The sequence below is a fragment of the Gorilla gorilla genome, chromosome 1 (genome assembly GCF_029281585.2).
Source record: "Gorilla gorilla gorilla isolate KB3781 chromosome 1, NHGRI_mGorGor1-v2.1_pri, whole genome shotgun sequence".
NCBI lineage: Eukaryota > Metazoa > Chordata > Mammalia > Primates > Hominidae > Gorilla > Gorilla gorilla.
The window spans coordinates 24,403,729-24,416,108 of record NC_073224.2 but is presented as its reverse complement, the minus strand read 5'-3'; the positions used below and the strand labels follow the sequence as shown (position 1 = coordinate 24,416,108).

At 37.8% G+C, this 12,380-nt stretch overlaps 1 protein-coding gene across 2 annotated transcripts in view; it reads left to right on the top strand.

The window, feature by feature from the left end:
* The window catches only part of LYST (lysosomal trafficking regulator), a 222,488-nt gene extending 210,687 nt beyond the window's left edge, over window positions 1-11,801 (top strand). For both annotated transcript variants that reach the window (XM_031001211.3, XM_055372561.2), the window contains exons 51-53: window positions 8,217-8,373; window positions 8,783-8,854; window positions 9,764-11,801. In XM_031001211.3, the coding sequence (XP_030857071.3) occupies window positions 8,217-8,373; window positions 8,783-8,854; window positions 9,764-9,902 (368 nt within the window). In that variant the 3' untranslated portion in view covers window positions 9,903-11,801. The remainder of the gene's footprint in view (window positions 1-8,216; window positions 8,374-8,782; window positions 8,855-9,763) is intronic.
* Window positions 11,802-12,380: the final 579 nt, after the last annotated feature.

Below are 12,380 nucleotides of genomic sequence, written 5' to 3'. Positions count from 1 at the left end.
TGTTGGGAGGTCAGTAGTGGAATTTAAATAAGGCAACCTATAAAGCATTTTATAAGGGGATAAGCCGATATCTTTCTAGTGAGCAGTTCAGACTCTTAATAGGGTAATGGGAAGACACTTAGTCCATGGTAATCGAGTTTCTAGAATTAATTTTTTTAATTAAGTTTAGAAAAGTTTCTTTAGTTATAAAAGTAATCAAATCCCTTTTCACAATGGAAAGTTCTACATGATCTTAAGAACTAAAATATCATGATTTGAAAAGCAATATGGAAAGTTATTTGCAGTACAAACTCTATCACATTCACTTAAAAAGCAGCCAAAGTTGCTTTTTTCTAGGTATACAGGCAACATTCCACACCATTCAATACTACCTCCCTTTTGTGAAACACTTTCTTCTGGTGGCTTTCAGAATACTAGTCTCCTGATTTTTCTTCTCGGTCACTGGTGGGTCCTTCTCAGTCTTTTGCTGGTTCCTCTTCTTTTTGTCTACTTCTTAACGATGGCATACCTTAGGTCTCTTGTCTTTTGCTACCTTCTCTTCTCTAGCTGTACTAGGTGATCTTATCCAGAGTCATGGTTATTCCCTAATGACTCCTAAATTTATTTTTCCAGTTCCAAATTATACCCTGAAATCCAGACTTGGATATCTAATTGCCTACACAGCATTTTCAACTTAACACAGCCAAAACAAAACTTGATTCTACATTCCTCCAAACTTGTTCCTTCTCCAGTATGCCTCATCTCTGAATTTCAGAATTCACCCAGTTGACAGGTCAAAAACTTGAGTCATCCTTTACTCTTCTCCTTCTTTCTCCTTATATCCAAGCTATTAGCAGACATTATCTTCTCTACTTACAAAATAGAGTCTGAATCTAACTTCTAACTTTTCCTACCCTAACATCTATCACACTAGTCCAAAACTGTTACCTAGAACACTATAATAACCTAACTGGTCTTTGCTTTCCTCTTTAATCTTTTTCAGTCTAACTTTCACACTGTAGCTCTATATTTCATAAAGGTAAATCGAATTATGTCATCCTCTTCTTAATCTAATTGCTTCCCATTTACATATCTACGCCAGGCTATAAGGACCTGGCTTTCTTCCTTATGTCACTTCTTACTATTCTTCTCTCTTAATCAGTATGCTGTAACCTCACTGACCTCTTTGTTATTCCTTAAACATGCCAAGTAAGTTACATTTTAGGGCCTTTTCACTTGCTTTTACCTTTGTCCAGAATGCTTTTTCCCTAAATATTTATATGGCTCATATGCTTACCTCACTGGGGCCTCTGCATATGTTATCTCTTCAAACAGGCTTCCCCAAGCCATCTTATCTAAAGTATTAACCCTCCCCACATTCTGTCCCAGTGGGATTCATCCTGGGATGTAAAGATGATTCAACATATACAAATCAGTAAATGTGATATATCATGTTAACAGAATGAAGGACAAAAGCCATATGATAATCTCAAAAGATACAGAAAAAAGCATTTGACAAAATTTAATGCATTCTATCCCTATTCCCTGCCTTTTATTTATAGCAGTTGATATATTTGCTTATATTGTTATTGTTTGTCTTCTCCATTGGAATGTAAACTCCATAAAAACAGGTACTTTGGGCTGGGTGCAGTGGCTCACACCTGTGATCCCAACACTTTGGGAGGCTGAGGCAGGTGGATCACTTAAGGTCAAGAGTTTGAGACCAGCTTGGCCAACATGACAAAACCTTGTCTCTACTAAAACTACAAAAATTAGCTGGGCGTGGTGGCAGGTGCCTGTAATCCTTGTGAAAATAAATAGTTTAAATACTAGCTCCATTTCTTTTCCCAAATAGAGCTCAGGTTTACTGTCTTTTCATTATCTTTCCAATATTTTAACATGAGACTTAGAGGGTTATCAGAGGGAATCATATTATCTGCTTTGCTCTTTGTAGTTTTTGTTTTACTAGGGTTATTTCCCATCCTGGAAGTTTTAGATGTGTCCCTGAGTTTCCTGAGCGTATGGGGTTCAACCTCTCTTACTAGAGATTTCTTGCACCCTTTCCCTGGAGACTTAACCCCCCTCCCCACTGGAGGTTTCTTGCACTCCTTTACTTTACTCCACACTCGCTTTGCACTTAATTGTGCATCTCATTCACATACTTTCAACCTCCAGGATGTCCCGACCACCAAAGAAGTACTTCACTGCCCCTGCGGCTTTTCTTACCTTGGTCTGTGCACAGAATTACTTGGTCACCATGGCATCTGTAGGCCTTTTCCTTCCATGTTGCTGAGAGTCTCGGTATATTCATCATGCTGGTGGGTCTCAATCCCTCATTCTTGAGGCTGCTGCAGTGAGACACGTCTCCTCACAAGAGATGATTGGAGACCCTTCTCCGGAGGAGAATGGGATCCCGGATGTGCCCCCATTTTGTTAGAAACAAGTGCTCAGTGCCTCAAAGAAAAACCAGCACTTAGACAGAACATTTCTCAGCAAGGCACATTTACTTCTGCAGAAGGGTGCTGCCTGCATCCGTCTGATTGCAAGAGCATACCAAACAAAGGAGAGAAGAGTTTTTATCCCTAACACAGCTCCTGTTACTGTGTCCTCTCCCCATTGGCTTGAGTTGGACTGAACAATCTAAACCAATTATTGGCTAAGACTTAAACTTTTCTAAATATGGTAAATATGCCGTTTGCAAGAGGAGGGGAGGAAGAGACTGTTGCTACGGTGGGAAAGGTAGTTTACAGAATAAGTCTGGGCATGTCTGGGCATATAGAGGTTTGCTAATTACAAATTAAGCAAGGGGTGGGGCCTGTGTACAGAGCAAGAAAGACCAAGGGAGCTTTGAAGAGAAACTTATTATTTCTGACATAGTTGTGTTCACCAACCCAGAAGTGCTCCTACCCTTGTCATTTAGGGACTTTATGAAGGTTTTGTTACATAGGTCAATCTCCACCCCCACTCTGCTCCCAGTGTCACTGGTAGAGGGTGTTGACTGCAAGTTGTCCAGGTTCTTGGTGTTTTGAACAAAGAATTGGACAAAATGCCCAGCAAAGCAAAGAAAGAATGAAGCAACAAGAGAACAAAAGCAGGAATTTATTGAAAATGAAAGTACACTCGGCAGTGTGGAAGTGGACCCAAGCAGCAGCTCAAGGGTCTGGATATAGAATCTTCTTGGGTACAAATACCCTCCGGAGGTTTCCCATTGGCCACTTTATGCTCTCCTCATGTGAATGAAGTGGTATCCCACAATCAGTCTGATGGGTTGCCTAAAACCACCAATCAGAAGCTTAAATGGAGTTACAAAGGTCACACTCCTGTGGAAACATCTGATTGCTTTTTGCAACCAATCGTAGGCTAAGGTGAAGTTACAAAGTTGCAAATGAAGACTCCACCCACAATCAGTTTGATTGGTTGCAGACAGCCAATTTCCCATCTGCCAGCAGAAAATGTGGGAGTTTTGCAAAGGGAGTAGCCTCTGGTCCTTTTGTTCTTTAGGCCTGGAAAGTTAGGGTTTTCCTTTCAATTTAGTTCTAGGAAGTGAGTGTGAAATGGTCTTAGGTTCCCTGCCTCCAGACCCTATTCTCCTGCCTCACCAGGAGGTGGGCATGAGAGTTGGGGGGTATCTGGAAGTTTCAGTCCTCAATCATGTAGTTGATTTTTCTGGTGACCAGCCTCTAGACTGAAGCTATGTAGTCCTCCCCACTGAGAGTCATCTCATTAGCATACAGAAGACAGTAAATTCCAAGGGCTTTAGGGACTCTGTCCCAGGAACCAGGGACAAAGACCAAATACTTATTTTTCATTATACCACAGATACCTGTTAGGGTTTTGTTATTGTTGTTTCTACAAAACATTCATTTATTCTTGTGTTCAAGAGAAGTAATATCTCAGTCATGATTAGATTTCAGATATGAAAGAATTTTTGCTAGTCTTAGCCCCCAGTTGTAAAATAATGTCATGAAAACATTTTTATTTCCTAATGATTATAACAAAGGGAAGAGATCTTACAGAGTTGACTTTGGTAGTACAAGTTTGCGCAAATGATTGATGATTTTTTATTTCCTTGATTTGTGCATTAGCAGCTTTTAGTGTGTCATATCAAGAGGAATACTGGGAAAATAATATAATGATTATTTATATGGAGTTCTCTACTTTCTTGTTTTGGCAGTGTTTGAAAGTTAGGACTGATCTGAGGGAGTTGAATTTTGTAAAGTTAATTACTTTCCTGCTGCCAGTAGTGATTTATATCTGTGATATTATATCAGCTAGTCATATGGGAATGAGAAACAAAATTACTTTTTCTGCAATTACCAACTCACTAGTAGGGTATTCAGGTGTCCCTGGGTAGCACACAATATAATAGAGTAATGGGTAAAACTTTTTTCCAATTTGAACAAAAAGGCCTTGTCAACTTTTTTTAAGGTCTCTTGATACATATATAAAAGAAATCATAAAGAGCACTTGGTATATAGAGAACATAATTATTTAAATTACTTTTTTAAAGAGAGGTCAAATTTATCTCTAGTGACCCAGACTAGAGTTCATCCTCCTATTTTCTTGTAGGCCAAGAAGGAAAGAAAGTTATCAGATTTAACCTATCGAAAATTTTGACTATTTATTGGATATCATCCAAGTAATCTTAAAATTTAAAAATATATATATATATGTCTATGTATGTATATACATACAGACAATCTTTTGTATCTGTGGGTTTCACATCCATGGATTCAACCAACCTCAGATTGAAAATATCTGGGAAGGAAAATGAATGGTTGCATCTGTACTTAGTATGTACAGACTTTTTTCTTATTATTATCCAAACAATACAGTATAACAACTATTTATATAGCATTTATATTGTATTTGGTATTATAAATAATCTAGAGGTGATTTAAAGAATACAGGAGGAGGCCGGGCACGGTGGCTATGCCTGTAATCCCTGCACTTTGGGAGGCCGAGGTGGGTAGATCACGAGATCAGGAGATCAAAACCATCCTGGCTAACACAGTGAAACCCTGTCTCTACTAAAAATTCAAAAATTTAGCCAGGCATGGTGGCACTCGCCTGTAGTCCCAGCTACCCAGGAGGCTGAGGCAGGAGAATCGCTTGAAGGAGGCGGAGGTTGCAGTGAGCTGAGATTGTACCACTGCACTCCAGTCTGGGCAACAGAGCGAGACTCCATCTCAAAAGAAAAAAAAAAAAAGAATACAGGAGGATGTGCAGAGGTTATATGCAAATACTACACCATTTTATATCAAGGACTTGAGCATCCATGGATTTTGATATCCTCAGGGGTCCTGGAACCAATCCCTCTCAGATGCCTAGCGACAACTATATTATGTGCCTGTGCTGTATGTGTAACATCTTCTCAAAAGTTACATTGTCAAGCTCATTCCTCCTGATCATAATTTCTCAGTTCTTATGATGGGATATGGTTTTTATAGTGATAAGATGTGAAATGTATTAAACTGTGAAAATGTAATCTGTGATTTCTGGGGGGTGTGTGTGTGTGTGTGTGTGTTTACCATTCTATCACTGGATCAAAATATATGCCTTTGAACTAAGGCGAGACATCCATAGCCTGGTCCTCTGTTGCCAGTGGCAAGATAGAGTTAGTAAAATATTCTAAGATTCACAGTGGGGTGGTTCTTTAATTTATTTTGATTTTCATGACTGTGTATACGAAAGATAGAGATGCTTTTCAGGAATGCCTAGGTTTCTGACTTTTAGTTGATGTGTTAAATTATACATTCGAGCAATCTGGTATTGGGTAACAGTGTCAAATTTTGATACTTACAGAAGTAGGCAGATGAGTAGTTATTTGGTTTTGTGGTAGCCCAAGTTACTGAGTGAGCCGCTAGGATAATTCTTTGGCTACTAAGTTCCATGCCATACTTGAGAGTCCAGGCCCACATTTAGATTTTTTATTTTGAAGGATTAAGCCATGCAGTAGTGGTAGCTATGGGTTACAGCGAGAAACCCTACCTCAATATCTTTTATGGCTATGTTTCCAGTGACTTCAATGAGCCTTCTAGCCTTACTAGTACTTATCTAATTATTTTATCTTTTAAAAAAATATTTTAGCAAACATTTAATTCAAAAGAAAGGTTGAAATGTAGCCTACTCATGGAAAATATTGTCTATAATTCTATTTCTTTAGCATACTGAGTCTCCTGCATCTTGATGCTATATTTAGATATAATCAATGTTCTACAATGGGAAAACTTAGTAGAACATTGGGCGTGTGTGTGTGTGTGTGTGTGTGTGTGTGTGTGTGTGTGTGTGTGTGTGCATGTGTGTCTCAATGTATATTTAAATAAAATTTGCCATTCCAGCCATTTTTTAAGTATTCAGTTCAGTGGCATTAATTATGTTAACAGTGTTGTGCAGCCATCACTACTATTTCCCCATTCCTCCTCCCTCAGCTTCCAGCCCCTGGTAACCTCTATTTTACTTTCTATCTCTCTGAATTTGCCCATTGTAGATATTTTATGTAAGTGGAATCATACAGTACCTGTCTGTTTGTGTCTGGCTTATTTCACTTAGCATGATGTTTTCAGGGTTCATCCATGTTTTCGCATGCTTCATTCCTTTTTACGGCTAAAGAAAATTGTGTGTGTGTGTGTGTATGTACATACTGCATTTTGTTTATGCATCTGTTGATAGACATTTAGGTTGTTTCCTCTTCTTGGCTATTGTGAATAATGCTGCAACACACTGGGCATTTTGATCTGTGGTATTTGGCGGTCTTTGGCATATTTTTAAATAAAGAAGCATTGTTTATATGTTTCTTTGCTATAAAATATGAAATATTTTCATTGTCTTAATAAAAGACAGAAGCAAAGCCTCTACTTATATGTTAATGAAAAGATAAAATTAAATGTAGTGAGACTATGTCATCAAACTTTATCGTGCCTCCTAACCGCTTTATCAGTATGAGAATATTTCCCCAGAGAAGGCTGGACATATCATCATCAGCCCCCAAACCATCCTGTTTATAAAGCATGGCAGGCAATTATGCTTCCCCCAACCCCAGAAAACTAAAAGAAAAACTTTTGGTTACTCTGTAATCTTTGAAAAGAAAAAATTAATAAGGTATTGCTTTATAAGATTTAATCTTAGATGTTCTGAAGAATACTTTTTCTTCTTTTTTTAAGAATTAAGTTTTAACTCAGGTAATTTTTACTACACCTTTTTTTTTCTTCAAAAGTCACATAAGTCACTTTTTTTTTTTTTTTTTGAGATAGAGTCTCTGCTCTGTCGCCCAGGCTGGAGTGCAGTGGCACTATCTCGGCTCACTGCAACCTCCACCTCCTGGGTTCAAGTGATTCTTCTGCCTCAGCCTCCGTAGGAGCTGGAACTACAGGCGCCCGCCACCACCCCTGGCTAATTTTTTTCTATTTTTAGTAGAGATGGGGTTTCACCATGTTGACTAGGCTGGTCTCGAACTCCTGACTTCAGGTGATCCACCCGCCTTGGCCTCCAAAAGTGCTGGGATTACAGGCATGAGGCACCACGCCTGGCCAAGTCACTTCTTATGGATGGTTTCACAGAATATTTCCTTCACTTTTTGGAGACTGTTTAGCTTTCCAAGTATTTTCAATCATAACTCATATTTGGTGGTTCATATGCTGAAATATTACAATTACACAAAGATGATTATTTTACCTTGTTACTGTACACATAGATTGCTTCTTCTTATTTTTATTTTTTCGCTGGTTATTGTCTCTTGATTAATACATAAAGATCTATGCAACTTGGCTTGGTGCAGTGGCTCATGCCTGTAATCCCAGCACTTTGGGAGGCCGAGGTGGGCTGATCACTTGAGGTCAGGAGTTCAAGACTAGCCTAGCCTACATGGCAAAAACCCATTTCTACTAAAAATATAAAAATTAGCCAGATGTGGTGGTGTGCACCTGTTGTCCCAGCAACTTAGAAGGCTGAGGCAGAAGAATCTCTTGAACTCGGGAGGCAGTTACAGTGAGCCAAGATCACACCACTGCACTCCAGCCTGGGCAACAGAGTTAGACTCTGTCTCAAAAGAAAACGAAAAAGAAAAATCTGTGCAACTTGTGTAGTAATTTCATTTATACAGTCTTCAGTCATGGGTTGTCTACAAACTTCATCAATAAACAAATGAGCTTGCCCTTCAGGGTTGCCCTTCTGGGGCCAAATGTGGGCTCTGAGACAGCCACATTCTGGTAACCTGCCGGATGATTTGGGTGTTTTAGCTGGCGGAGGCAGTGACCTCAGACTCTGGACGGTGAACGGGGATCTCGTTGGACATGTCCACTGCAGGGAGATCATCTGTTCCGTGGCTTTCTCCAACCAGCCTGAGGGAGTATCTATCAATGTAATCGCTGGGGGATTAGAAAATGGAATTGTACGGTAAGAGGAATTTGGATTCTCTTTTTTTGATTTCATTCATAAGGACACAGAAATTTCAGAAATTAATTTTTAATATCTAGGCATATTAATATTCAGTATTTAAAGATTTAAACTCACCTTGGGATGTAGGTTCTTTAGTTATTCCTGTTTTATTTCTAAATAATAAAGATAGCTTTAGTACAGTTTTGAAGTTTTATGTTAACTATAAAAGATTAACAGTATGGAAGTATACAAAGTTAAAAGTTCTCTTATTCCCACATCTACCCCCTGCAAACTCCCTAGAGGGAACTACTGTTAATTGTTTGTTACATTTCCTTCCAAATGATTTTTAACAAATAAACAAATATAGAGGGCTTTTTAGGAAGAGTAATTTTAGTTTTCATAATTAGATGATTTTTTTCCCCTCTAGGTTATGGAGCACATGGGACTTAAAGCCTGTGAGAGAAATTACATTTCCCAAATCAAATAAGCCCATCATCAGGTAAGATCTTCTCCCCCTCTTATGCTTCAGAATGCAATTTGTGATTGTATTTTTCGTAGAGAGGTATTTAAGCACACAGACTTAAAGAAATGTGCAATTGAAGTCATCATGAAAAGCCAACCACTTAACACACAGCGGGTTGTCCGTGACCCAGCAGCAAGAGAGACCACACTCCTTGTCTTCATGGAGCTTAAAATCCGAGTCAGTGACTCAGAGTCTAGTGGAAAGACATGCTTGTAGTGTGTCTCTGGAATCATAGAGACTGTATTTTTTCCTTTCATATTTGACAAGACCATAATGGTGATTGATAGCTGCAGGGGTGCTTGACAAAATAGATAAATAATCAGTTACTCTTTGCTTAGTTAACAAATTTGACTTTAAATAATTAGAAATAAAGTGATTCAAATTTTACTTTATTAAATTAAATGTATTTTCAGTGTACTAAATTTAAAGTTTAAGGAACCTAAATTAATTACTAATGTTACATTTTTTTCCTTTTCTCTTTTAGGGAAATAATATATAGCCATAAAATACTTATTTATCTTTATAAGGAGAAAATATAGTACTGTTATATTTTTTAAAGTTTTGTACACCCAAATATTTGTTGTTTATGTAATAAAGCATAAACAAGGAGGCAAAAGAAGATATGCAAAGAAGAATAGAATGTACTGAGCTTTGTGATCCTGATTTTATTCTATATCACCGCATTTATGAGCATCTCAACTTGTCAGCAGAGTGACTATGTTAGAATTACAGTCAAAACCAATGAGTTGTAGGCAGTCATTTAGTTTATGTCTCTCTGCGCCACTGAAGATAACTTCTTTACACTAACCTCAGTATGATGACCAATATGCTAATACACTTTTAAGAAATATAATGTACAAATGGGAAATTTTTTTTTTTTTACAGCCTTACATTTTCTTGTGATGGCCACCATTTGTACACAGCAAACAGTGATGGGACCGTGATTGCCTGGTGTCGGAAGGACCAGCAGCGCTTGAAACAGCCAATGTTCTATTCCTTCCTTAGCAGCTATGCAGCTGGGTGAATGCGAATGAACTTCACGTTCTCCAAAGCACTTTAACTCCAAACTAGATTTGTTGACTTCACCAGTTTTAGGAGGTTGAACCTAAAGAAATGGATGACTGGACAAACCATCCAAATAATGATAAAGTCTATTCATCTGCACAAAATTCTGAAGAGTCACATGATCCTAAGAGGAAAGTTCTGTTCTATTTTAGGGATAATCTGGAAGCTTGTGTCAATATGCACTAGCCAACAAGTTTTAAGCCTCACATGGTACATTAAAATGATATTCTTAAAATTTTTTCCCACCAAGGTATTCCAAAGAAAATATTAAGGTCTCCCCTTTTTCTGTGATTCCAAAAGGACCAGTAGAATTTAAATTGGTTGGTTAATTGTTTATATAAAACACACTAAAATTATATTTTGAAAGTTTTCTGCCATGAAATACTCCTCCCACCACACACACATGCTCCAAGAGGAAAGAAAAAAAGATAATTTTTAGGACTTGATAATTGCTTTCTTTGAGAAGCAAATTATTCAGTAGGTGCCTCTGTACCAAATATTTTATGGAATATCTAAATACTAAAATAAACTATGAATGAATCTCAAAATTAGGCAGTTTTTGCCAGTTGCCTTCTTAGCTCAAAGGAGAACCAGAATTTTTTTGACAGCCACAAACAAGAATACAGGTATCTTGGATTTCAGACACATTCTGTTTCTTCATAAAAATTTTACTTAAAATCTGTAATGCTAGATATTGACTATCCTTAGTTGAGTCACTGAGGTTTAAACACAATGGTAAGTCTTAAAGTCTGCTATTTACAGAGCATTGAATCTGCACCAATTTGCAATAGAAAGCCTTCAGTATGCAAGAAGTTTGCATGGGTATTAAGAACACAGCCTAAATAAGGCATTTAATCTAATCTGCAGGAAGAATTTTCTTCCCCAAAACAGAATTATAAAAGCTTACTTTAAACAGGAGGCAGAATAATTCTTTTAGGAAACCATTTCATTCTGTTTCTACTAACCTATACCATCTGAGAATTCTAGGAAGAATAATAAAATCTCGTGTATTCCACAGCAAACTTACATACCATAAAGACAGAATTCCTAAACATCTTGGAGCCGTCTGTCTCTCCCATATGATGGCTGTCTGTATATTTTTACTTGGGGTGCTGCTTTATTGGCTTTGAAAACACTGTCAGATAAGCTCAGTAATATGTTACCATGGGATAAAAATATGTATCCCTGCCTAAGAATAACTTGTGCATTTGTTATGGAAATTTAATTCATATGGTGTTTACAGTACTACTTTTGTAACTTCCAGACTTTCTAAAACAGTCTGCTTAAAAACCATATAAAATATAATTCCAAAGTCTCTGCTGTCAAGATAGATTCGAGAGAAAGCAAGTGGCCATGTATGCTTTAACCTTAAACTGCATACACATGTGGTGATACCTAGGCTGCATTTAGATCACCGTGTGCTCAGGCCAGGTGTGAATCCTGAGGTCTGTGGAGGTGCAGAGATGAGATTACTCCTATTCACGTTGAAGTGATTTGCTTTGTTAACAAAAAATTGCAGCTATTGTCTAGCTTTCATTTTTTTACTGAGAACTTTAAATTAGTCCCCTATTAGAATAGGGTTGCTACTCATCTTTTTTTAAAAACCGAATTTCATCATTTATCTAAAGAGAAAATATGCAGAATAACTGGTCTTGTTAAGAGTGCAATATTATATTTTTATGTAAAAATAAAAATTAATTTGGGGGGATTATTTATTCAGCATGAAACCTAATATGTATATGTTTGAAATACTTCGTAATGTGCATGTTGTAGCAAACATTTCTGTAAATTATCACAAGCTCTGTTACCTTTATATACACTGCCTCTTCAATTTGGAAATAAATTTCATAAAAATAGACGTAAACACCTCTTCTTTAAGCTATTTAAATATTATGAGCAAATATCAAATCGATGGCTTTCTGTGTAACCCACATAGGTTCTGTCTTTAGCTCCACTATGCATTTATATCACTAGAAAAAGATAACTTTCTTTTTTTTTTTTTTTTTTTGAGATGGAGTTTAGCTCTGTCGCCCAGGCTGGAGTGCAGTGGCACGATCTCAGCTCACTGCAACCTCCGCCTCCCAGGTTCAAGCGATTCTCCAGCCTCAGCCTTCCAAGTAGCTGGGACTACAGGAGTGTGCCACGATGCCCGGCTAATTTTTTTTTTTTTTTTTTTGTATTTTCAGTAGAGACGGGGCTTCATCGTGTTAGCCAGGATGGTCTCAATCTCCTGACCTCGTGATCCACCTGCCTTGGCCTCCCAAAGTGCTGGGATTACAGGCGTGAGCCACCGCGCCCGGCCTTTCATTTCTTATTGTGGTTTTTGTACTAAAATTTTATGTTTCAACCTTTACTACCCTTAAATGGTGTGGACACTAGTCCCAAGATCAAACCGCTCATTTTAAAGAAAAAACCATCTGCCCACCCCCGAGCCCAC